The following is a 27,296-nucleotide window of genomic DNA, read 5'->3' as shown; positions in this document are numbered from 1 at the left end:
ATGACTGTGCTGGTCTTTCACAAATGATAAAGTCGACAAGTTTGTTTCATCATTAGAGTATTTAAGGTGATAACACTTTAGAAATATACAGCAAAAGATTTTATTACACATTATTTCATGGTTTCAGTTCCTTGAGTGAACTATAAGTGTCTGCAATATTTATTGGTTAAGAGTACAATTAAAAAAAATAGTAAAAAGAATAGCAGCATTTGGTAGGGTAAAAAGATGTAACATATGTACATGGTGTGGAAGGAGGAAAGGAAAACAGCGAGAATAAGCGTGAGGGTTAGGCAGTGACTGCGTCGTGCTCTTTGAACACGATGGTCTTGGGGTTGATTCCCACGCTCTTGGTGGTGTTGTGAGTTTTGTAGATGCCGATGAGACGGTCAGCGATCTCGAACATGTTGTTCCTCAGCGAGATGATGATGAACTGAGCGTTCTTTGTTTGCTCCTGCACGGACACGACAGAAAAGAGAAAGAAAGTATTGATATAGAGAAGAGAGGGATTGAAACTGCTTCAGAGGTTCCTTCAGACGGTACACTGAAGCAGGAAGTGAATATGACTTGGAAGCCTCCAAATGTGATAATTCACCACTAGGCAGTTAACTTTGTTAGCGCTCCTAAAAACAGGCACTTTTCTCTGCCCCCCCATCAAACCAGGGGGACCTCATCAGAGATTAGCTCCACAGTCCTGAGAGAGCTGGCTAACATGTTTCATTGTTGAAGCATCACGGAACTACGAAAGAACCCGACTTGCTAATCCACTACATCCCTACTCAAAATGTACTTTCATCTCCTAACACACATCCATACTCACATAAATGTAACAGGCCACGATGGAGACGTTCTTGAAATCGAGCGCAGCATCGATCTCGTCCATGAAGTAGAGGGGGGTGGGTTTGTAGTGGTGCAGAGCAAACACCAGCGCCAACGAACTGAGGGTCTTCTCTCCTCCTGACAGGTTAAAGATCTTCTTCCAGCTCTTCTTTGGAGGACGCACACTGTGGACGCAGAGACAGAACACCACAGCTCAAACAGAAGGTCAGCATCCATGTACAGAAAGGTCATAACCAAAAGGTGTCTCTGGTCTTCCGTCAGTGCCTCTGTCCTCCCACCTGAACATGATCCCCTCAGAGAAGGGGTCCAAGCTGTCGACGAGCTCCAGCTCTGCGTCGCCACCCAGTGTGAGCATCTGGTAGTTCTCCTTCAGCTTGTTGGTGATGATGTTGAACCCGGTCATGAACTCGTTGAGGCGCTGTTTCCTCAGGTCCTCGTAGCCCTGTTTGAAGCGGTCCCTCTCCGTGGTGATCTGGTCCAGCTGAGCCACGCGCTGCAGGTACAGCTCCTCCTGAACACAGACAGGCACACCGTTTCCTTTGTCAATACATCTCTGAGCAGGACTTCAGAATCACCATCACCACAACTCACATGGACTTTGCAAGTTAAGAACATTAAACTCAATTAATGACTTCCATTCACAATTCAAAATGTAGTTCTTTTTATTGATGTTGTGTAAACTGAAATATGGTGATCACTAATGTGAATCTCTGCTGGGGTTGGACAACAGGACGTCTGTTGTTATTGTTTAAATGTTAATATGTTTGCATACCTTCTTCTTGTACTCAGCGATGGCCCCGAGGTTGGGCTTCATGTGAGTGCACTTGGTCTCCAAGGTGATTATCTCGTTGATGATGACGTTGGGATTGGGGATTTCTTCCAGTTGGGCCAAGGTGAGAACAGGAAGCTCCTCTGCGGGCTGGCCCTCGACCGTATGAAGGGACAGCTTGGTGGCCTGGAAAATAACATCCAAGGTCAAGACTCAACACACACAAAATATTTCTTCCAACCAGACAATAAATAAGCAAATCCGCCCTTCATTTTAGAAAAAGCTAAAAGATGTGTGGAACTTCTAAATGTTTACTTATTGTTTTTTTAAACATCAAGTGAACTATGTTTGTCAATTCCCCCCCCGTTGGCAGGGCTCAGCTCTCACTCTGGTGAGTTTGAAGTTATAATCACAATGACCTCTTTCTGCCAGTGCTTGATCTTGTTGTTGTGCTCGGTGATGGTGGTGTCGATCTGCTCGATGCGCAGCCGCACGCTCAGAGACTCCTGCTGCATGGCGTGCTCCTGCAGCTGCAGCGCCTTGATCTCCTTCACCACCGTCTGGTACTGCTCCTGCACCTCGGGGAGCACCGCCTGCAGGGCAACAAACAATATCACTTTCAAATAAATACTGTAATTTATTCCAGAGAGGGTCCCGAATGATCAGGAATCCCCTCATTCAAATCAGGACAGCTACACCTTGAACTACTCCCTTCACTTCATGTCAAATTGGGTTAGGGATTGTGGACTTAGTCACTGACTTCTGATGGAAAGGACTCACAAATGTACTCTTCATTCCTTACTCACTTAGTTTCTTCAATTCTCAATTTACAAGGCCCTTTTGTAACCTAGTTAGAAGAGACCATGTTTCTGATGTCCTGCGTGGCTCTGGGAGCAGGACTAGTGAATAAGGGGGAATAACCTCAGCCTCCTGGCAGGCCTTCATCACGTCCCCCGCCTCGTCCTCCAGCTTCTTCAGCTGCTCAGTGAGCTCTGCCATGGACTTCTCGTTGTCCTCCAGCTCCGCCTGCTCCCGGCTCAGGCTCTCCTCACACTTCTTCAGGTTGCTGCAGAGGGGACAGGAGGACAAAGGGACAGTGTCAGACTGGTTAGTATGTGTCTGTGAAAAACGGAAAATAATAATGATAACAGTTCAGGGGTATTTTGCTAAATGAGGGCTAGGGAAATGATACTACGGTTACAAGGCAATGCCAACATTCAAACACTACTACGTTAGGAAGGTGTGCACCACAACATCCTAAAGCTCTTCTTGCACTGAAGCAGCAAAGCTCCAGAACGATCCAAACCTTTTTCAGACGTGAGATCTATAACTTAAAAATGTTTCTCCAGTCAAACAATAAGTTCTCTTCGGACTCCGTTAAACTTCACAGGACAGTTATTGATGCGAAGGGAAAACCTCTGCAGCAGTGTCCTCACTGCCAGTCTGAACACATGAAGGAAGAAGAGTGCTCACTTAGAGGCCGTGGCGCCTCGGCCTCTAAGTGACGCTGTGTTCTGAAAAGACCTCGCATGCAGGCGTCTCCTTTTGACCACAGCGTCAGTCTTTGTGTTCCAGATACTGACGACCAGAGGAATATTCCAGTTTGCTACCGCCGCAACATTTATACCTCAAAGACGATTATAAGAGGAGAGGAGTCGCTGAGCGTTCCTGTAGCTAATGCTACTTATAATGGATGATTCAATAATAAATACATATTAAAGATAACACTAGTTACTCCCTTCTCTCACATAATAAGCAACATCAATGAACCACCAGGGGAACGAAACATATTGCAGTTGATCCATTGGACTTGGAAAGACAAAGCCCTGATGTCCTCACCGGTCGGCGGTCTTTATGGCCACCTTCGCCTTGGTGATGATGGAGGAGCAGTCGTCTAACTCCTTGTTGATCTTGTCCAGCTTGTCCTGCTGCGACTTCAGCTTGTGGCTGTTGATGTCTACGATGAGGGTGTGGAGCCGCTTCACCTCCGTCTCCACCTTGCCAGCCTCACTGGACGCTGCGTCAAAGTCTGAGGGAGAGAAAGAGGGCCAGAACAGAGAGGAGGGTATTATTTCAATATGCAGGGTCTGATCACAACTCACAGAGGAATTCACATTAATACCATTTTCATGAATATCACTGGCATTTAGATATTAGAACTCAAAAGTCAATATGAACGTTTTGTCACCATTCCATGATGTAGAGGGAGGGACAGCTTCTCCACACATTGACACTCAGACGAGCAGGAAATAATAATATGTCTCTAGAGTTTAGAGAAGAGCTCCACCTTTCTTGAAGGCGGCCAGGCTCTTCTCCAGCTGCTTCTGTCTGGCCTTGTCGGGGGCAGCAGCCAGCACGTTGGCCTCCAGCTCCTTCATCTGAAGCTTCAGGTGAGTTTCCTGATCAGCCAGACTCTGAAGGAAGGAGAGAAGGACATATGTATGTCAGGGACACTGTCGTGCTAAGAGCAAAAAGGAAATATGTGACTTGCTCTATCGAAATCAGTTGCATTGACCCGAAGACACATTTTGAGTGGTATACACTGTTGGAAAGAGGACATTCAGAGCTTTCACCGAACCCCGGAAAACTCTCCACGTTTATTTTTGAAATGAGCCGTTGCGACTTCCGACTGATTTGGATAGAGCGGGGCACATATACTTTAACAATTTCATTTTGGGCTATTAATAGTAGGGCTTATTTTAAAAATCCTCAGTGAATGAAAAGAAAGACGTGTGTGTGCGTACGGTCATGCTGTTGGAGTATTTCTCCAGAGTGTTCTTCATGTCTCGGAGCAGAGTCCTCAGCCGCTGCACGCTCTCCTCCAGCTGCAGCCTTTTCTCCTGGCAGTTCTGCAGCTTTGACACTTTCTCCGTCAGCTGGCTCTCCATACGGTCAAGCTGCAACAAAAAGGAGAAGAAAGAACATCTTCATTAAGACCACAGGTTCCATTTTCATCCAACCTCTAGGAACTACTTCCAGGAAAGATTCAATCAGGAGTTATTTATCAAACTTGCTTCACCCACTTGGAGTCAAGTCACATGTCAGGAAGACTGACCGCACCAATAGATTCAACTTCATTCCAGCTGAAGTGTCACTTGTAATCAAATCTAGTTCAATGTAAGTGAAACATGAACATCATTTACATGAACTGATAGTAATACATCTAATCTGCTTTTTGAGTTGTATTGCATGTTATGTGGCAGAATAAAGAGAATTCAATGTGAGCATGCCTTAGTACAAAAAGTATATTAAGTAAAGCCTTTGCACAGAAGGCTCTGTAGTTTAAATGTAGACTTCAATGTATCACAGACGTCACTATCAACAAGTTCGAATGTACAGAATTGTGACAAAACTGTTTCTTGTTATTATAATTCAATCCAAAAATGTTTTGTTTTTTTATTATCTTTCCCCGTCTTGAAAAAGTGAAAGTATCTGCTAACATGCATCACTTTCAATTTGGTCCACTCAGGAAGTGGGATGCACTCTCACCTCCTCCTGAGAGACCTCTGTACCGAGAGAGGAGCCCATCCTGCCCTTCATCGCTCGCCCTCCTCCAGTCATGGTTCCTGTGAAGCACATACCCCACAGGGACATTCAGACAAATACATAAAAGAAGAAAGTATAATCTTGACTAACGGCCCGTCCACACAGCGGCGTGCGTTGACGCTTCACCATTCACTTTGAATGGGGTGACGTCACTTTTCGCCGAACTGCATCGTGGAGCGTTGCTGGCGTGGCTCGCTGCAAAAAGTTGAGCAATGTTCAACTTTTGAAGCCTCTGCAGAAGCGTCAGCCAATCGAATCATATGCCAGTACAAGCTCTAGCCAATCAAACCGCTGCTTGTGTGTCAGGGGCGGGAGATTCATCTGATTGGTTGTTGGCCGAGTTTCAGACACGCTCGTCGGCAAGCGTCAACGCACGCCGCTGTGTGGACGGGCCGTAAGAACTAGCTAGAGAATGATTAACCAAAACAAAGTTATGGGGGGGGGGCACCCACCAGCCATCTCGATGATCTGTCCCTTCAGGGTGACCACCCTCCAGCGCTTGTCCTTCTGGAAGGCCATCCTGGTGGCCTGCTCCATGTCCTGGGCCACCAGGGTGTCCCTCAGGGCGAAGTAGAAAGCTGGCCGCACACTCTCCTCCTTCATACGCACCATGTCGAAGAGACGAGGGGTTTCCTCTGGAGTGCGGATTGGAGCCATGTTTCTCTCCCACACCTTCATCTGGGGGAGGAGATGAGGAGGTACGAGGAGATGATATGTTTAATCACAAACCCCAAACTACTGTCTTGATCGGCTAATAAAGTCAAAGTGTATTGATCTCTACCTTGTCCAGACCAATGAAGGTTGCAAAGCCGATGTTCTGCTCTTTAAGGAACATCACACACTTCTGGGCGGTATCGATGCTATCCACCACGATGTTGTCCAGGGCGCCGCAACTAGAGGAAATGGCCACATCGTACTTCTCCTCTATGGCTCCCAGGTCTCCCTGCAAGCACACAAATAAATGATGAGACAACATCCAATGCTTACATTTAATACAAATGTTTTGAGCTCACAATAACTAGAAACCAAACATTTATTTATTTTTTACCAATCTTCCGAAGATGCCAGGGATTCTGCCACTCTTCTTCTGCTGCATGAGGGCGTCCAGGACTCTTCCTCGGCTGCGGTTGGAGGTCAGAGAGCTCTTGGCTTCGTCCACCTTCTGCCTCATTTCCCTCACCCCTTCCTTGGTCTCCTTATCCGTCTTCATCAGCTGCTCCAGCGCTTCTGCGTCCTGCAGAGAAAAAAAAGAAAGAAGCAATTAAACAAAAGCTTAAACAAATGGCGCCATACGTGTGGCAGCAGTAGTCAATAGAAATAGTAAGCCTAGACGGGCTCGAAGTTAATGACACTAATAAGATGTGACTATAAAAACTACGTTGGTTTGACCTTCTTGAGCTCCTGTTCTTTCTGAGGGATCTTCACTTCCAGGTCCTTGATGGCGGCGCGGCGCTCCCGCAGCGTGTCAGAGGTCGTCTGCAGCGTCTGCTTGGCCGTGTTGAGCTGAGTCAGCGCCGTGTTGTGGCGGCTCAGGTAGATGTCGAGCTCCGACTGAGCCAGGTCCATACGAGAGCGGGTCTCATTCACAGCCTTGCTGAGCTCCATCAGCTCCTTCTCTTTGGTCTGGAGAACACAGGAAGAGCCCATTGAAGGTTTACGGTAATAATGCAGAGTTTACTATCTAGAGTGAAACCAAGCACGCAACAAACTAACACCGTGATTAATACACACACCTCTTTGTCCTGTTGCAAGCCGCTGGTCTCTTCCTTCAGACTCTCCATCACCTCCTCCAGTTTTTTCTCTTCTTTGATTTTCTGCTTTTCCATCTCCTCCTTGCGAGCGGTTGCCTCAGAGATGGCCTTTTCACTGCTGGCAGGCACCCCGCGCACTTCCTCCAGCTGCACACAAACAGATGAGATTTATCAGACTCTGGAGTCTAAGCAACAGAAGCTACAACACCTGTCTGAGTTCAACCTGAGGACACAACTCATCAAAAACACACTCAGAGCGACCAGAGGGATAGCCCTTTAATCTGAAGTTAGACGGTGAGGTTAAGGGATCGGGGAAGACGAGAGTTATAAAGTGAATTTATGGAAGAAGCTACACATTCAGAAGCAGGCCAACTATAAAACACACACTCCGGACTGAGCAGGCCCTGGTTGGGCCCGGCACAACAGTAAGCCGCGTGGCAGAGCTGAAACCAGGCAAGGAGGAGTGCTGTGTGTGTGTGTGTGTGTGTGTGTGTGTGTGTGTGTGTGTGTGTGTGTGTGTGTGTGTGTGTGTGTGTGTGTGTGTGTGTGTCGTAGGGTTAACTGCGGCTGGAATGTGTGGCGGCTGGGAGCGTTACACAAGCCTGGCCATAGTTGAGTACCACACAGCAGAACACTGCTCCCCGGAGCCCGGCCTGACTCGGCCCAACATGTTTCCAGAGCACGGCCATGTAGGTGGAGCAGAGAAGGAGACGGGAAGCTAAACCTACATTTACAACAGAATTCTCTATCTTTCTGTGAAGAAAAGGCTCAGTAAGTGTGCGAGAGAAACATTAGTCCACCACTAAAAGTGAAACAGAGCACGAGTTGGCTATCAACAGACACACACTGCCAATCCACTTGTGTGTTACTTCACAGCCCTCTAGTGGCTACTTTACGGCACATCGTCCTTCCTGCCATTACATTGGATTTACAATTTATTGCAGAGTTTATTTAATGCATAATGACAAATACTCTAGAAGAAATCCAGGGGGTTTCCCTTCGTCCAAGGAGAGGAACATATGAACAAATAAAGCAAGGCCTGGACACCATTTTGCAACCGAGACAACATATTTGTTTTGTTGCATGGGTAAAGAGAAATATGTGAGAATGTATTTAACCCTTGCTTTGTGTAGCTTTCAGGCAGAACGACGTCAGTTCTTCCTCTGGAAACTGTCGCTCTCCCATTTGATTAAAACACTACACAGCCTGAAACATTGTTCCACAAATTAACATTATCTTTGAAACTTAAACAAGGCTTCATTTTCACAGTGATCCAGAAACATTAACTTCTTTACATTTAAGAAATGAATCACTTTAGATCCCACATTAATTATGGCTAATGTCTCTTAAAATGCTGAAATGCAGACAACAAATAATGAACAATACAAAAATAAACAGCATGCTGCTCTGTCTGTGCAGTTAAACACCAGCCTCTGAAATTAGAGAGGGGGGAAATGTGAAAAATAAGAACCTTCTTAATCTACTTGTTAATGTTAGACTCAGAAGAACAAGTTACAATGAATGCTGCAATACATGAAGGTTCCTGTAAGGACTGAAATGAATGTATTTCTCTCCAGGCTTCAAAACAACATCCCCTTGTTTTTTTATATAAGAAACGGGAAATTGTATTTTTAGTGCCCATGTTTCTTTCTTGGCCGCGGTACAGAATAAACAGAGCAACACTGGAGTGTCATCCCGCTGGTTCTAGCTTGCCTTCATTTAGTACAACCATGTATTTCTTGGTTATGCATAGTAAATGAAAGGGGTGCACCGAATGGGAAATTCTTGGCCGAAACCGATACCGAAAATAGGAAACAGTTGGCCGAAAACCGAATGCCGAAAATGATTAATAGAAATATATATATATAAATAATGTATACATTTTTTACCAATGTTGTTCAGCTACCTGATTATGGAAAAAGACATGATTATGGCAAAACTTAACTTAAATAATAATCACTATTATGGGTCCATAAAACATTTATTCAGCACTTTTGAATGCATACAGTACATTCATTCCAAGTCAAATGCATTTTCTTTTCTCTGTAGGATAACTACAACAAAGTGCATTCAGAACAAAGCCAAGGTGCTTTAAAATAAACATCTAGGCCAGTAGGCCTACAACAAAATAGTGTAAATAAAGACTGTAACAGCCAGGCCTTCAACAACAACAAATGCACCTATAAGTGCATGCATACAAATGTGCAAAATGGATAAATCCACATGAATGTAACTTTTTACAAATGAAATTAGAATTGAATTTCAAGAATCTGCAAATAAGGTGGTCTGTCCTCATGAGCAATGTAAACAACATTGTATCATTTACATACCAAAAGTACAATATATTGAACACTGTGCTGCTGTCATTTCCCCCTAATGATAACCTGAGATGGTGAATTATAACTCACAATGAAAATTGTTCAGGAAAGTGGGTATAGAGTAGACATGTAGAACTAGATAAGCTTATGATAAGCCAGCCTTGTCTACTTATTAAGGAAAAGTGGGAGGTTCTTTTTAATGAACAGTAGCTTCTCTGCTTTATCAGCCATAAGTCTGTTCCTCTTCTCATCAAGCACATGCGAGGCAGCGCTGAACAGTCTCTCGCTGTCAGTGCTTGTGATTTGATCATACTCCGCATATTTGTCCGGGTGTTTTGATTTCAAGTGGTGGAGTAATCCCGAAGTGGTGAAAGTCTTTGCAGTTACACCCCCTCGAGAAATGTCAGCTGAACACGTTTTACAAATCGCAATCCGCGCCTCTTTCTCTGATATTTTTAAATATCTCCGAGCGCCAGACATGTTGGCTGTGAGCCAGCCGCGAGCATGGTCGCGCGCCGTGCTTGTCGCCGCGTTTTGATTACGTCATCACAACAACACGTTAGTTTACCAACGTAACCCTGTTCTCTGACATTCGGTGATATGTTTTTGGTGCTAAAACCCTTTCGGCCGAAAGCCGAAAGAGCCTTTTTAACCATTTTCGGCCGATAATATTCGGCGGCCGAATATTCGGTGCATCCCTATTAAATGAGGAGGAAATGGCAACAGTTATGCTCTCCTGACCTATCATGCGACAGTGGGAGATCACTATTGCAGAGTAGCACACGGTGATACCAAGTGGAATGAAGTCCTTTAGCAGCCTGCGGTGGAGAACCTTCTAAAGAGCAACATACCTTTTCTTTGTCCTTTTCCAGCTGCTTCTGCAGTTTCTTGTTCTTGCTCTTGGAGTGTTTGATTTTCTCACGCACTTCAACGTCCTGCAGGTCCAGCTGGGTGAACTTCTGCTTCTGCGTCTCTATGTACTTGTTCAGTTTATTTTGTTTCCTGGTGGAGAAACAGCAATTTCACTTTAGTCAATCATGGAGAAAATGTCTTGAAATACTGCAATTAAAATAATATGAATACAGAAATGTTTCCATTATAGAACAATAAGAATGATGATAAATAATAATGGCTAACTCCTAACAGAACAAAACTATTTAGGACACATACGTAACAGCTTTCCTGAATCCAAACGGGACAGGGAAAGAGAGAAACTGACGACCACCAAATGATTGGATGAGGCCAACAGATTGTAACCTCTAAAGCCCGTCACATTGGTTAGAGGGGAAGCACAAACATTTCTTACTTTTCTACATTTTTGAGCTCCTGGTTCATTTTCTCAATTTCCTCTGATATCTTTGCATTTTTCTCAGTGAGTTCCTTGGTGTCCTCCATGATCCTCTGCTTCTCCTGATCTTTATCCACAGCACGCTTCTGCAGATCATCGCTGATGGCAAAGAGAGATCCGGAGGAAAGTGAGTCAAACTTAGTGGCTTACACATAAACCAAAGAAACCGGCGCCTGACCCCAGAGGGTCCTGTTGCCCCTGTGAGGCTCAGAATGCCATTCCTATGCTAGGGTAACATTGAAATGTAACGAGGATGTTTTCCTTTTGAATGAGTCTTGCAGAGAACAGGGACATGTTGCTGGTGCACTCACACGTAATACTGGCAGAGCCGACTCTTGTGTTTGAAGATGTTGTTCTCCAGGGTGAGGAACGCCACAGCTTTGTTCTTTTCTCCCTCCAACGCATTCTTCTCCTTTTCCACCAGCTTCACTCGGTTAAGCTAGGACAGTAAACATATTGCTGTACTTAATATCATGTGACAAAACTGTAATAACATTTATAGACAGAAAATAATATGAATAAGAGACTTATTAAAACATACAGAATTCATGTTTTATAGCATCTCCATCATTCTGATCCCACATCAATATTTTGATAAGAGCTACAATAGCATTCATTTGATTCTAATCACTCGAGTATCGTCTTACTTGGACAAAATGAAAATACATATGTTGAAATACTAATATAGCACAACTTTCATCAATGCGTTCAATGTGTGTTCAAGTGAGTGTGTCTTTTGTGAAACACGATGAATCATGTCTTGGGCAGTCTGCCAAACCAAAGACCAAGTTATCTTACATTTCACAGTACACAACTATTCAAAAACATTTATTTTCATCCCGGATATTTGCATAAAAAGCTTACAAACTATGCACATTTAAACCTCTACTGTATAAAAGGCAGAGCATAGGAAGTCCAGACACAGGAAGCCAAGTTTGTTATCTCATGAGTGTGTGAGTGTCACCTTCTCTCCCCTCTGCTCATTGAGCAGCTCGATGCGGCGGGCCAGGGTCAGGATGGGCTGCTTGAGGCGCCAGGAGCCGATGATGTCCTCCAGGTACTCCAGCATGCCCTCGTCATGCTCCGTCTGACCTTTGGGCTTCATCATGGCTATCTGCTCCACCTCACCCTAAATACAGTCCAGATCACAAGGAAAAAGATACTTTCATTTCAAAATGGAGCCAAGAGTTTTAATAAAACACTCTTATAATTAAATAATATTGTATTAGACTATTAAGAAGTGGTCAATTGAATTTAAACCTCTCTACTTTAAAAAAAACTGTTGATCTGCCACCCACCCCCACACCCACACCCACACCCACACCCCCACACACACACACACACACACAGAGTTTGAGAACACGATGGCTCTCCGCAAAACACACAAATATTACACTGAGCTAAATAAAAAAAGAGGACATCAAATAAAAATAATTTAAAACAAATGTTCAAAATAATAGACATGGTTCAATTAGGTAAAACAAGTATACCATGAAAATGCTTATTTACACATTATCCCAACCCCACCAATAATGATGGCCCATTACACACTTTTCTTCTTTTCCACCTTTTTAGGATTGCGGACTTCTGTGATCTGCACCGTGGGTTCATTTCCCACAGTGTATTCTAGTGGTCACAGAGTTAGGCAAAGCTCTAATGAGTAATCATACTGGTCTGAACATTATTAATTTTTAAGCCTGATGGCTTAGAATAAAACTATATCTCCGTTAAATATTTGATCTTAACTCTATATCTGCAAATATAGAAACATCTTGTTCCAAAATCATATGTCCTTTATAGGTATAGAAAAAGGGCAGCTCGGGTACAACTTATGTGTGAAAGAAAAGAGAAGCCAGCAGAGGTAGGGGAGTTCCCACGTCAACCTCTGCTCTCACCAGTGAACAGACCCGACAGCTTCCTCTTAGCCAGAGGCCTAAGGAAAGGAAAAGTGACTTTGGAGAAAAGCTAAAGCCTCTTCCAATACTCATGCAATCATGTCATGGACAGAGAGCTGAACATCTAACAGGGAGAGCAGACATGCACACACACAAACACAAATCTACGTAGAACAAAGTCAAGCAGAACACATGTAATCAACCTGACCATAAACAAGAGGATAGTAGACACCACGTGTTCACGTTAAACTACAACGCACACAGCAAAAATAATAAAATAAAATGTAAGAAATGGGACAACCAAGATTAAATCAGCCTTTTTGTTTTGTTCTGACCTATTGCATCACCCCATAAGCCATGGGTTAATCAGTAATAATGGGTAGGTTACACATGTAATACAATCAGGAGGGAAAGGGATGCAACAAGAGAACTGGTGCAAACTCAGCAACACAATACTAAATGTTCAAAATCATCTAAAAACACAAATAATACAAAATAAACAGGAATGCGGTACATTTGCCGGTGAGGTAAAAAAATAAACAAAATGTTGAACCAATAAAAGCCATGGTAATGGAGGGTGTTTGATCCGGCCACACTGAAGCAGCACTGCCAATATTGGGGTTGGGGTCTCACACGCCAATATTTACGTGCTGCTAAAGCGTGGCAGGTACATGGGAAGGGGGGGGGGGGGGGGGGGGAGGAGGTCGTCCAACCTGTACCCACTGGAGCGCAAAACCCATAAAAAGGCTCCCCCACTACAAAACCAGAGTTCATTTTCAAATACAGCCACTCACAAACCGGTCCATATATGGGTACAATTGAATTTATTCCTTAAAATTCTAAAGCAGCAAATAATGGTTCGCACCTTTTCCACACTGTTTCAAACCATGATGCGCTGCTATAGCAGTCTAAGGACTCGTAGAGAGTACATCCTCTCCTATCCAATTCCAGGGCAACAGGTTATCCCCGCAGACAGGCATGGCTGTAAGGTCACCATGAAACATTTGACCCACAGTGGACTGTGAAATGGACAAAGAAGGAAGAGCAGAACATCTCTGACAGAATGGGATGGTCAGAGCAAGAATACAAAAGCAGAGTTAAAGAAAAATACAAATAAATGCACAATTACCTGTAAGATCAGAAATCTGTTGTGGTCGAGGTCAATGCCATGGCTCCGGAGTAAAACCCCCACTTCTTTGAATGTGGCTTTTTTGTGCCCGATATGATAGGCTGAGGAGCTGTCTTTGTTGGCCGTCCTGGAAACATAGAACTTGCTGTTGGGGATGACTTCGTAGTCATCTCCTTCCTGGCTCAGAGGGGTGGGGGGGGGGCAGAAGACAGAGGGCAGTTTAGTGCAGAACAGTTGAGGAGAACTCTAACGGCTCTACTCATAAAATGATCATGCCCCTAATACTGACAAATCCACTGAGAGAGGTTAGACAAAAACACTCAATATGAAAAACAATCAACAAAAAGGCTTGTTTAAAAAGCACAACACAGATCTAGGGCAGATCCAATTACAGGTTAAACCACATCAGGTTAGTGTATTATATCCAGTTAAATGTACCATTGTCAAAATGTGTCAGATACAATAAGATTATAAACGCATTGCAAACTCATCGATTATTTGGCTAAAAAAGTAATAATTGAAAGAACAGGTCAAATAATCTAAGTTGTCTACATCACATCTAACAATAATTTTAATAAAAAAAAAGAGCAGATTGTAAAGTCAGCAGAATGTATAGAAATCAGTTTAGTAATTTGATTTTAATTTAATCGGAACTGCTTAACCATAAAGAAAGGCTTAGAGAATGAGAAGAATCAGAAATGTTACAGGGGTCAAGACAAAACTAAAACTCTGTGGCAGATCAAATTTAGAAAAATGTTTACTTTTAATTTATTACACTTTTGTCAGGAGTTTTGACAAGGATAACTAATGTGTGATCCAATGCTAATAATAAATGGGCATAACTAACAACCATGTTATTGAAATTCACAGTACCATCAAATAAATACAGCTTAGTTACTGTTTTGAACGTTTAAAAAGCGTTCAAAGATAGAGGACTCAATCCTAGCCCCTTTGTGAATTCACTATGACATGTGTAGGTGGTAGTTGGAACTTTCATGACTGCTTTGAGTCTCGGTTTAATCAGGGGTCTGATCATTGTGTGGCAATATTATATCATGATCAAGGAGTAACAAAATATAATACAAAAACACAACAACATCTAACTACAAGGAAATATGAATGCTCACCCCCCCAGGCGAAATGAATTGTGTTCTCTCCTAAGTTGATACAGAGTGAGTGTAATTTACATCTGTGTGACAGATATATACCTTATCAATAATCTTTTGAAAATGGACTTCCACAGTACAGCTTTGCACATCCTTATGTTGATCAGAGCTGTGAATCAGCACTGAGAGCTTTTTTGATCTGATTTTTTGAGCTCTGTATCCAAACACAAAGAGCATTGAATCTATCACATTGGACTTCCCACTCCCATTTGGACCAATGATGCAGGAAAAGCGCTGAGAGAAAGATGGGGGAGAGAAAAAACCAGGTCAATCAATTACATAAAAATATACTGCAGCCACAAGTAAATACTGTAAATGTCATACAGGCTATACGTTACAATTTAAACATAGTTAGTTTGTGATAGTGAATGTTTTTCAAAAGGGTGTAGTGAAGATTTACTTTAATACACTTATATTCGCAGCGCACAGGGGGGGGATCAGAAAATTGTCAAAAGACAAAGTTTAACAACATATATAATTGATGGGATATGTCAGCACATCACTACCCCTTGCACGATACACTCACTAAATCAAAATGGAGGAATGTGACTTTTCCTACCTATTTTTTTTTTTAACTCAATGAAATGTTATAATGTAGTATAGACAATTATTTATTTATTTTGTATGTATTTCCAGGCAACCAAGGTACACAGGCAGTATAGCTGTGCAATATGACAATTTAAATAAAATTGATAAACACTAGAATGATGGTAAATCTGGGAGTTTAAAACAACACATTAACAAAGTATTTCCCACAATGGGATGACATTTGTAACCATGTTTGGTCATACCTTGTGAAAAGGCCCCAGAATCTGCTCTCCTGAGTAAGATTTAAAGTTGCGATTAACTAAATGCGTTATCATCAGGCGTGGAGCGCCCGGTTCATTGGTCATCGCTGGGGGCGGGGGTGGAGGGATGCTGCCGAGAATCTCCTCCAAACTCCGATTATCAGCCGCCTCGGCAGCTTCCCCCAGAGACGCATCTGTGGCACAGAAAAAGTACAACTTTTATTCCCCTGTGCGTGTCGTTTCAGGTGGGGGACAGTGGCGCGTGGGGGAGGGGTGGAGGAGCCAAAAAAACAAACAAACAAAACACAGGCAGCAAGTTACAACCGCAGTCAAACAGACACTCCGAGAAAGTTGACAGGCGTTATTTTTTCTTTGTTCTGAAAACAAGAGCCAAGCCATAAAAGAAAAAAGACCATGGCCGCTTATGAACAAACCCACTTTAAAATACAAACGCTCTTCACGAGAAGCGTTCATACGAGATCGTAGATGCGCCACATTCATTTCGTCGATAATAAATAAGTCAATTCCACATTTCTATCATCAACGTTACACATTCACTCATGCCGAACTGCACGCCAAACGCAGGGAGGCAATCGTTTTATTTATTTATAATAATGTATAACGTTAAACCGATTATGTTGCCATCACACCAAGCCACAACGACCTGTCCAAAATCTATTGTGCTCACAGAAGCATAAACAAGCTGAGGGGTGGATGTTTTTAAATTAAATGCATGCAGTCAGACACACAGTGAACAATTTCAACGTATTCCAAAGAATACACACATCACTTAATGCCGTTATGTATCTTAATCTTGTCATACCATTTATTTTACAAATTGCAAGTTATAAGAAAAACGTAAAACATACAACATACTTTTGATCTACAACATAAAACCCTCCATAACCCGAAATGATTTACCTCGTTTGTTGAGAAGATCCGGGGAAGAAGTAAACTCGACGATATTAAAATCATCTCAAAAATCATAAGACAAGTATTGATGACTGACACTTTATTTAAAAAATGATCAGCCATTATAACTACGTGTTGAGATTTAAGTAAGAAAAAAAGATTCACAGCTGTGGCAATTGGACACTAACAGAACGGCAGTACACGCAACGCCATTGAGTGAACACAACTTATTTAGATTCACAGACACCAAAACAGCCTTTGTTACTTGCCAGTTGTCGGCGGTGCCTCCTCTTGGCCATTGGACTTGGTTTGTGGAGGGGGTACATCCAGCTCGTCTTCGGAGTCATCCCGGGGCTGCGACCCTTTCCCTTTTGACTTGGAGGAGGCAGTTGAGCTCTTTGCCGTTTTAGATGGCATGATTTTAAATCTAAAGGGGTCATTGGTAAAAAAAAAAAAAAGAAGAAAAAAAGGATTATCCATGAGTGGTTTTTGTGCCTGTCAATCTCCCAACTCCACTTTTAGTCGGTCACACGCAGCTACCAGGCTTTAATCATTTCCAGTCAGATCCCCTTGCCGCCCTATCCAACTGTTAGTCGGTATATATTTTTAATTGGACCATAGCTTGATTTTTTTTCTCGCTCCCTCTTTTACTTACATCAAAACATACAGTAACAACATGAATCATCATGTGTATAACCTGAAGTTTGATTAAAAAAAGGATATCACCCTGATAATATCATTAAAGACATCAGGCTGACAACTGCCTGATGATTATAACAATTTAGATGATATTCTAACAGCAAACATTACAAATTAATAACTTCCTATGCTGTGACAGATTCGTTTCAGTACCCCTCTGCATCAAATGTAGGTTTTTCATTTCTGCGTCACAAAGTTGAACGAATAATGACCCTTCCCAATGATGGGAAAAACGGAAGATACTGTTAACGTAACGCTAACAGGAAAACCCTGTTAATATGCAAATAGCTACATTTTCTTCCTAAAGTGCACAACCTTTTCTATGTTGTATGGTTATTAGCTAAACTGGCTCACTACCCGGTGGTTAAAACGCAACGTCCTAAATTAAACGAAGAGCTTAAACTGACACCAATATCAAATGTAATCCACTGTTATGTTGGGGTCGGAGGTGCACACGGACCAATCTAAATCGCTAACTCATTCAAAGAACGAATGAAACGTCAATATAACGTAACTGTATATATCTATGCAGATAAGTACTTTAGTAACGCTTGCTCGGCCACAGGATAAACGCATTTATTGTTAACTTTGCCACGTTAATGCGCTGACTTGGCTAATGTTAACGTGAAGTTAGCAGCTGTAGCTAACTATCAGATGTGAAATAATGCAGCATGCTAATGAAATAGCCAACTTTGACTATCAAACGTATCTTCATCTTGGATGTGTAACGTTACTGAAACACTGTAAAGCATACTGTACTCAATGTGAACCGTATCGCAATTGAAAGGGGCGAATTTATATGGTATTTGCATAAATAACATTGCCAAACACTAAAGTGGTTGACTTTAAGCAGCCAAACGTATTTCTGCAATTTAACATTTAGCATAGCAACATTAACGTTAGCTTAGAAAAGTTATATTTCAGCCAGGGGCGTGTGTGACTACAACAAGGCACGTCTTGCGTTAAATGTAATAAAAGGCAAAAAAGAGACCACTTCGCGTTACATACCGCAGTATTGTTAGTCATTACGTTTTTAATCTGAGCTAATGTTGAAACGTATCGCGTTGTTAATGTTAACTAAGGTTGGGAGCTAAAGTTATGCGTTTCAGCAAATAGACGGAACCCATTCATTCACTTACTCTCAGCTAAAGTGTTTCAATATACCTTCCACGATAAAAGCACGGTCTGTCAATAGTCTTCCTTTCTGACCCAAATCACGTAATCGGAAAAAGTATTCGTTAATCCAAAATCGAATAATATAATCCACAAAATATAGCCCGTGTCCGTGCCGAGTCGCTCTCCTACTTGAAAACTCTAACTTGTAAATGGCGCCTAAACTGTGCTGTCGAACCAGATTCGTTACAAACTGACGCAAGGCACCATGGAACGTTCAAAGGGCAGGGGGGAAAAAACACGAAATTCAAAAAAGGGGACGAAGCCAACTCCGCCTCGCTCCAAACAAACAATAATAAGACGACACAAATAACAAAACTGGAAAACGCAGAAAGTAACAATATGTGCTTTTCACAATGGTATATTGAGTAAGATTATTGTCATATATTCAAAGCGTAAAGTTTCTACGTGTCCAAACGGTTGCCTGGTTACATTAGAACAAAGTCCCGCCCAGAGGAACAGTTTTACATTCGAGGAAGTATTATTCCATCGATGGACGAGTTGTGTTATTTTATTTCATTTTATTGAGTGCCATTACGAACATTCATTTAAAATGTGCCATTTATACTGGTAAATCATTCGAAATATCTGTTTTCGATGACACAACTCTCGCAAGTTATCTCGCGATAACTTGCGTTTCAACTAGCTTCTTATGACGCTCATGACCCATTTTACATGGCTACCAGCAGTTAGCATGGATAGCTTGGGCGAGGAATTGCTAATAAGTGATGGATAGGCTTTCTGTATACTTAATTAACTGTTCATGCGTATTTGCTGGACCAAGTGATACGCATACATTGCTGACTGTCCCATAACTAAAGTCGGTAACGACAGAAGGATGTCCGTTATAAGCAGAAAATCAAGTTAACTTTAGCATTCAAGTAGCAGGCAAGGCTCTGGGACATCTGAGGATTCACGTTAGCAACGGTGGCAGGGACCGTAGCAACTGCAGACGCTTGTTTCATCCACCGTTACAGAGAGCTACCAGAGCATGCTAACAGCTAAGTCGCCATATATTAAGGGTACGGTTCAATGTTTTGGATTGAATGTTTATGTTGTTTCTTTCTGTTTTTGACATTGTTGTGTTATAAAGAAGTTTTATATGAGAGGGCGTTCACTAACTGACAATGTCTTGTTCGTTTAGGGATCAACAGAGCAAACATCCACCATGAGATTGAAAACATCGTTGCTACAGGAACCCAAACATATCCTTTTTACGATGTCGTTTACCAACCTTACATTGCATTTCTGTACAGTTCAAATAACTCAAACGTCAACACTTTGAAAGTGTTACCACTATACGTGTTATCAGAATCATAATTCGTTTATATATATCCCACAGTAAGTATTATTATATTTACAAGTGTAGTCATTTAAGCCTTGTATTGATTTGCTGGGGTCGACCTAGCACCTAACTTCTGCTGAATCTAGAACTTGTTTATTCTATTTTCAAACGTCCCTACTTATTGCAAAAGCAACCATGGGATTTTGAATGACCAATTACAAATACATATGCCTACCTTTCTAACACTTTCCTTAACAGCAGATCACATAAGGAACTTGTGAGTTGTGTTGGCTGGACCTCAGCAGATGAGCTGTACTCATGCAGTGAGGACCATCAGATACTTAAGTGGAACCTGCTGACCAGTGAGACCAATCTAGTTGTCAAATTGCCAGATGATATTTACCCCATTGATCTACACTGGTTCCCTAAGACCGTTGGTGGCAAGAAACAGAACCAGTCTGAGATCTTTGTCCTTACCAGCACTGATGGCAAGTTTTTTTTATCTCTACAATTTTGTATCTTGAGTGTATTCATAAAATCAAAGTCAGTTTTGTTTCACAAGTTGTTTATTTAGTTAACAGCCCCATGAGAAGGGTCAGTGCAAAATTAGGTAGACAACTTTATGTTGAATGTAATCATCAAATGTTAAATTAACCACTAAACTCATGTAACTAAACATAATGAATGGTTACAGAGTTCTTTCAGCCTGATTTTTATTCTGAGTTAACACCCAGGGTCTTCCTTGATCATTAGGAAAATCAGGTGATGGCTCAGGAGTTTTTCCTTGTAGTTTAATTAAATAGCCTCCACCTGTTTAATAATGCATACAAGCATATTTATTTCCATGATTTAACTTCAAAAGAGGATTGTAGTATTGCACTAAAGAGTGAAATACTACAACCTGCTGTAGTTGTTATTGATATTCAATGTCAAATCAATAACAGTGAATTTTTGTTTTGCATCTTTATATGTGTAATGCCAAACATGACAACAGCGTGTTTGTGTCATGCATCCACATGGCCTCTTATTTCTCTTCAGCCTATATTAGATATAAACACACATGATATGGATGTTCTTTTATGGCAGGCAATGTGAGGTCACAACACTAATGGCAGTGTAGGGTTGCATAAACACACCCACAGACTGAAGCAGCAATTTTCTTTGCCAGACAAAGGAGTAGTGAAAACTCTGTTAAGATTCACTTTTGCAACTTACTTTTGCTTTTTACCTTCTAACAGTATACAATATAAGTTAGCTATTGTTTTTTTAAGGGGAATAATTGGATTTAGTTTCACATTTTGAGAACATTTGGATTTAGTTTCACATTTTGTGTGTAATCTTATATTCTCAGAAACAGAATATTCAACATCACATCAACAATAATAAGTACACTTAAGTATTTAGTTTGTGTAATATTTTCTCATTTCAAAGCAAGATTTCATGACTGATTTTGTTCAGAAAGGATATTGTGGTGAATAGTACCAGACTGTCCTAAAGCTGAACAATTTAGCATGAAGGATATTGCTGGGCTGTCTGTTTGGAACAACAGTCTCATTCACTTTAACCCCGTTCAACTGAATGTTGTGTTATTATGATTTCCCACAAATGTATCATCAGGAATGTTGCAACCAACCCTATATAAATAGAAATAAAAGAGCAAGGGGTTAATACATTTTAACTTCAAGTTATCATACAAAAAAACATTTTAGAACAACAAGCAAACGACCAATGCAAAAACAGAAGCATTGCATAGACAACGTTATGACTGAGACAAATATGAGACTGAGTCAGTGCATCTGTGAGTAAATCTTTTTAATATGTAATTCATTCAAAAGAGTCTTTAAGTACAGCTGTACTTTCCTGTTATACTCACTACCTGCTGGACCAGTAACATCCACGTTTGTTGGCATGTCCACATTTAACAGTGGGAGAGAGCTGCAGCATGCTGATTTGCAGTTTTAGGCCACCAGAAATTACATAGAACATTCAGATTTTTTTAATACACACTGCCACAAAATATATGTTGGGCTAGCGTTTTCAATAACTGTCTCCATGCCTGATCACCCTTCTTGTCTAGCAAATATAAAATTGCCCCATTTCAACCAACTGAAACCCTTAAGCTGTCATATATGCTATATGTTTTAAGATGATCTGAGAGGGGAAAATTAAGCTTTGTTGCTTATTTTCTTTAAGGGATCAACGCTTGTATATTTATTTAAAGTCCTGGACTATACAGTCCTAGTTTGATCATTTACAAACAGTGTGTGCTTTTGCTTGATGCAGCAGCCTGAACCAATCAGACTTATGGAAACATAGTCTATGTAAACAGCAGACACATAGTAGCTAGAGTATAACGCAGATGTTATTATTCCTGAATTATTGACTGCTAACAACCAAATCACGCATTGAATATTTATATAAGCCTGTTCTGCCTCTTCACAGGGAAGTTCCACCTCACCTCGAAAATAGGGCGCATTGAGAAGAGTGTTGAAGCTCACAAAGGAGCGGTTCTGGCTGGAAGATGGAACTATGATGGCACTGCTCTTATTACAGGTAAAGACTACAGGGATATACATATATTCATTTGGATTTAAAAAACAAACCCATTGGTTTAATAAGCTTATATAAGCACATATGCTATAACTTTTCCTTGAAATATAATGTTTGTGAATGAATCAATAAGAAAGAAAGAAAATCTTTATATCTCTTTCTGTATCTTATTATTCAGCTGGAGAAGATGGGCAGATCAAGATCTGGTCAAAAAGTGGGATGCTACGCTCAACACTGGCCAGCCAAGGTAAGGCTAAAGGCCTTTCCTTTTTCTGATTTTAAACATTTATGTATCAAGTGCTTGGGTGAAACTACTCTCCGTAATTAATCATATTCACCTAACCACACCCAAAAATAAATTCAAAAAGCTTAGCACATAATTGTTATGCTGGCATCCTCTGCACTGTGTTGTCAACAAAATGTCTTCTGATGCCCGTCTTTTACAATACTTGCAAGACTGACAACTACAAGTAAGTCTTAGAGGTATAAGAGATGATTTATAATTCATCATTTGAATGACAGTGGAAAAAAAAAACAATCTGAGTTTAGACCAATAAAGTTTAAAGCAGGTCACATCCACACCAGCTGCCAGCCAGCATCAGAAGCCATGCTCTGACCAACCAGCTGCAGGCATTTAGTAAACACAACACAACATAGCCCAACAACCATTACAGCAGGGTGTCCGCGGGGTCTTAAAAGTGTTAAAAGTTGATAAATAAATGTAGCGAAAATTAAGGCTATTAAAAATAATTAAACAGCATTTTCCAAGGTTTTACATTTTGTAAATTGTTTTTTTTAATAAGTATATAAATGGTCCAAAGAGGTTGTAATCTACAGTGTGTCTGAATGTAATCATTGCGTAGGTGTGTAGTGTGATTCTGTGTAGTTTATTTATGGCATCCCGTTGGATTTGATGTCATCTGAACAGGATATCGCACGCTCACTGCTTGATAGCGCGCGAAAGTCCGTTTACGCCGGTTGTTAAACAACATCGTTATGGGGAAATGCAAGTTTGCGTCCAAATGTTTGGAAGATAAGGAGGAAGGACAATCAATACTGTATAATGTGAGGTAAAGTGTCGCCGATGTAACCGGTTAAAACTCAAAGTGGCGATGAGGTCTTAAAATGTATGGAAAGGGTCTTAAAAAAGGTCTTGAAAGGTATTACATTTGACTTCAGGATTCCTGCATATACCCTGTACAGCCTGTCTGTCTGCCTCTCTCTATCTCTTACACACACACGCTTTTGTTTAGCACCAGGCCCAGAATAACCCCCAGTAAATTAGCCTGGCAAATTGACTCTAACATTTGTACCCAGATGGCAAATGTGTTCTCAGATTGTAATATACTTTTATTTTACATGTTGCACTGATATTTTCTTTTTCATTGTAAAAGTCTATCTGTGACTTTTGCATACATGGGCACCTCACATGCACGCGTGCCAGGATTAGCACACTCCCTGAGCTTTCTGCAAGATTTTCTTCTGTATTAAACTCAAGGTAAAATGACATTCAAGGAGGAAATGCTTTTTTAATCCTCTCCTTGGCCGTAGGATTGTGTGCAGTGTGTACATGCTAAGTCTATTAGAACGTAACTGTGCTCGGTTCAACCAAAAGCTCCATGTTGTTGTTTTTTTTATTATAAAAGCACCAGGACGTTGCAAAACTTTATAGGAGTAGAGTTTTATTAAAAGCCGTAAAAAAATACTCCTAATGATACATTTCTCTATCCAGCGTTCTCCTCACAGATGGCTTACTTATTAATTGATTCATCATGCTGCTTGACTTATTAAAGGTTTTTCTCTGTTGTGGGACCGAAAAAGAGATGGGGGTTGGGGGGGTGAATGAAATTTGGCTTCTGGGGAAATGGATGGCACACTCCTACTGAATGACGGATGCTGTGGAAAACCTGGCTGGGGCAAAGCAATTCAGCCCCAGAATTTAGGAACAGTTTCCTTAGCTGTTTTTTTAGAGAATGAGATGCAGACCTACAGGCTTTGTAAAGCACCTGGATATAGTAGACTTGGCACAGTTGCACACCATACTCCACATGGCACTCAGATCACTGCAGGTGTTGCTTCTCCTCACCACCACACACACACACACACACACACACACACACACACACACACACACACACACACACACACACACACACACACACACACACACACACACACACACACACACACACACACACACACACCATGTATACATCACTTCAGGGGACATTACATTGACTTACATGCATTTCCTGGACACTTATCCTAACCTTAACCATAACCAACACATGCCTGACCCTAACCCTTAACCTTATCCTTACTCTAACCCTAACTACCGAGAGCCAGTGCACCACGCAGGGCTCCTCCGGAGCCCTACGCTCTTCCACAACGGCCCGTCCACACTACAGCTTCGACAGCTTCAAAAACGGTTTCCAACGCATCTGCCCATTCACTTTGAATGGGGTGACGTCACGTTGCCTCGCTTTTCTCCGAACTGAATTGTGGGTAGCATAGCGGTCCGTCTCCGCCGTCAAATCCCGTTTCTGAAAATCTGACAGCTCAAGCCCTAGCCAATCAAACCGCGTCTAAGCTGGGAGAGATATCCCGCCGTTCATTTCTATATTTCATTTGTATGTCCGGGGCGGGACATTCATGTGATTGGTTGTTGGTCGCGGTGCTCGAATAAAATCCCCAAGCTTCAGACACGCCCAGCGCTTTTTTTTAAGCTGTAGTGTGGACAGGCCGTAACCCTAACCAAGTCTTCACCCTAAAATGAACAATTCCCCTCATGGGGACCTCCATTTTGTCCCCATAAGGGAGGTGAGTCCCCACACGTGACTGTGTAAACAGATTTAGGTCCCCACAAGTATAGTAATGCCAGGCCACACACACCATAGGAGAATGCTGTTTTTCTTAGGGAGAGAGAGAGAGAGAGAGAGAGAGAGTGACCAGTTGGCATTTGTGAGAAACCACATGCACCTGGAGTGGGGTTAAATGTCAAGCCCTCTACCCTCCATACGCACATAGGCACAACCCAACTTATACACGCACATACTCACACACACACTTTCCCCTCGTTTGGGCTTATACTGTAGAGGTCAGACAGGTTTTCTCAGTTGGCGTGCCCGCAAGCTAAGTGCCGCTCCATCCGGCTGAATGAGGTGAGATCTCTGAGGGAACATGATACCTTCTGAGGAGGAATTAGCACTGCTGTACCCTCGAGCTGTTGTTCATACCAGCTCCTAGTGTGTCAAAGAGGGAGGGAGATATTCATACTCACACAGTTTTCCATTTTCATCTTTTAAATATGACATTGAGGAAGAGTCAAAAGTCCTTATTTGTGAAAGCACAATCTATTGCTCTTGGTTTGAGTAACACACCATTGTTAATCTTCTGTCTTTGCATCTTTCAGGGTCTCCTGTGTATTCTGTGGCCTGGGGTCCAGACTCAGACAGAATCCTCTACACCTCAGGGAGACAGCTAGTCATCAAGCCTTTGCAACCCAGTGCCAAAGTCATACAGGTACACCATTTTGTTTATGTACTCTCTCAAGAGGTATAGATATGTGACTAAAACTAAATGTTCACTTAAGATTTTATACGTCAGGGTTTTAGAATATAACCATGTTACTGAAACTTGTTTTTAATCTCGCGTTTGTATAGCAATAACTTGACCTGCCTGAGTACCTGACATCACTGGACCCTTTACCTATTTTCAGGTCTTTGTAAATTAAACTAGAGGTTTATTGATTTGTATTACAAAGGCTAAATTAAAGACAATAGATCTATGAGTCTTTGAGTGCTGTTGTACTTTGGAGGGGGCAGCACTGACAACCTGGAACACCAGTAAGGATTTTCCTGGTTCACATATACATTTTTATATTATTATTTTTGATTCTGGACACCTCCTGGGACCTTATATAATAATAATAATAATAATAGCACATGTTATTTATATAGCGCTCTTCCTTGTGCTCAAAGCGCTTAAGTTGAGGGTCTCTATGTGCTTCTTTTAAACCTTTTGCTCTCTCGTACCTTTACTGTATGACACGCGGGCACAAGCACACACATCACCTCCAGTGATGCTAGTTCAACCTTTGTTGGCTTTATTTGAAATGGGTTAACATGGGTGAAGAATGACCTGGTTTGGGTATCTGATAAGATAGGGTTGAGACAAACTGGACTCTCCAAAGGATCTTCTTTGATCTCTGCAATCCCTTACAAAGACATAGAAACACACAACAAACAAATGCATGTGTTTACGTGGATTTCCTTTTTAATACATCGAATGAGCAAGAAAGGTACTATAGATAAATGATGGAGCGTAGGCATGGAAAGGGAACAGGAACAAGAAAGGCACATAGTCTAAGAACAACAATAATGCTACTCTCTGGAGCTTATCCTGCTCATCTTAAGTTTTTCTCTCTTGACTTGGTACAATTAGAGGGTTTCATTGCCCCCCACTGCTCTTCAACAGAAGTGAGAAGTTATGTATGCATAGCGTCCTTATGTTGTGTTGGAATAAAATGCTCTCTCTCCCCTCCCTTTAGTGGAAGGCCCATGATGGTGTTGTTCTGAAGGTGGACTGGAATTCAGTTAATGACCTCATATTGTCAGGTGGAGAAGACTGCAAATATAAGGTGGGCAGTGTTTGCGTTTATATTATTTTAAGATATATATTGTTTTTTTTTTACTTTTTCAAACCATATACTCCCTTATCAGGTGTGGGACAGCTTTGGCCGTGTGCTTTACTCGTCGTCGTCTCATGACTACCCAGTCACCTCTCTGTCCTGGGCTCCAGATGGAGAGTTGTTCGCTGTGGGCTCCTTCAACACCCTGCGGCTCTGTGACAAGACTGGAGTAAGAAAAAAGTGTATTATATATATATATATATATATATATATATATATGTACCTTATTTCTAAATTGTGTCCCCTCATACAGTAAGACGTCAGGCATTGGCAGTATAAACTATTACATGCTGTATATAAATAAGTACACACAAGTGCTCTTGTATTAACAGAAACAATTAGTCTTCCGCGGTCTTACTCACTTGAACGAGGACTGTCAAAATGGTGATGTCAATTTTTACACCATCTAAGGTGGCATCATTTCAGTTGTATGTGTTTCC

The 27,296-nt window shown here is 41.7% G+C and overlaps 2 protein-coding genes across 4 annotated transcripts in view; one reads left to right on the top strand and one right to left on the bottom strand.

Moving 5' to 3' along the window:
- Positions 1–84: 84 nt before the first annotated feature.
- Positions 85–18,472, bottom strand: smc4 (structural maintenance of chromosomes 4). 3 transcript variants are annotated; one of them, XM_079678373.1, is made up of 24 exons: positions 18,323–18,472; positions 16,729–16,886; positions 15,551–15,741; positions 14,802–14,993; positions 13,594–13,770; positions 11,534–11,698; positions 10,881–11,008; positions 10,528–10,668; positions 10,073–10,223; positions 6,886–7,050; positions 6,542–6,775; positions 6,201–6,386; positions 5,934–6,095; positions 5,605–5,830; positions 5,096–5,172; positions 4,351–4,503; positions 3,894–4,020; positions 3,446–3,635; positions 2,528–2,672; positions 2,026–2,199; positions 1,610–1,792; positions 1,116–1,348; positions 818–1,001; positions 85–451 (listed from the first exon to the last, which is right to left on the bottom strand). In XM_079678373.1, exons 2-24 carry the CDS (start codon positions 16,874–16,876, stop codon positions 287–289), a joined length of 3,897 nt encoding a protein of 1,298 aa, XP_079534499.1. In that variant the 5' UTR covers positions 16,877–16,886; positions 18,323–18,472; the 3' UTR covers positions 85–286. The 3 variants fall into 3 exon arrangements, with proteins under 3 accessions (XP_079534499.1, XP_079534500.1, XP_079534501.1); XM_079678374.1 differs by having other exon boundaries at positions 18,298–18,454; XM_079678375.1 differs by lacking the exons at positions 16,729–16,886; positions 18,323–18,472 and adding an exon at positions 16,469–16,641.
- Positions 18,473–18,671: 199 nt separating this feature from the next.
- ift80 (intraflagellar transport 80 homolog (Chlamydomonas)) overlaps positions 18,672–27,296 on the top strand; it is a 38,608-nt gene continuing 29,983 nt past the window's right edge. The window contains exons 1-8 of the mRNA XM_079678376.1: positions 18,672–19,353; positions 19,476–19,539; positions 19,886–20,104; positions 22,059–22,169; positions 22,345–22,413; positions 25,579–25,688; positions 26,716–26,805; positions 26,888–27,025. Coding sequence (XP_079534502.1) covers positions 19,500–19,539; positions 19,886–20,104; positions 22,059–22,169; positions 22,345–22,413; positions 25,579–25,688; positions 26,716–26,805; positions 26,888–27,025 — 777 coding nt within the window. The 5' untranslated portion in view covers positions 18,672–19,353; positions 19,476–19,499. The remainder of the gene's footprint in view (positions 19,354–19,475; positions 19,540–19,885; positions 20,105–22,058; positions 22,170–22,344; positions 22,414–25,578; positions 25,689–26,715; positions 26,806–26,887; positions 27,026–27,296) is intronic.

This window comes from Notothenia rossii (assembly GCF_949606895.1).
Source record: "Notothenia rossii genome assembly, chromosome: 4".
Taxonomy (NCBI): Eukaryota; Metazoa; Chordata; class Actinopteri; order Perciformes; family Nototheniidae; genus Notothenia; species Notothenia rossii.
Note: the sequence above shows the minus strand (reverse complement) of the source record. Positions and strands in the feature narration are given on the sequence as shown.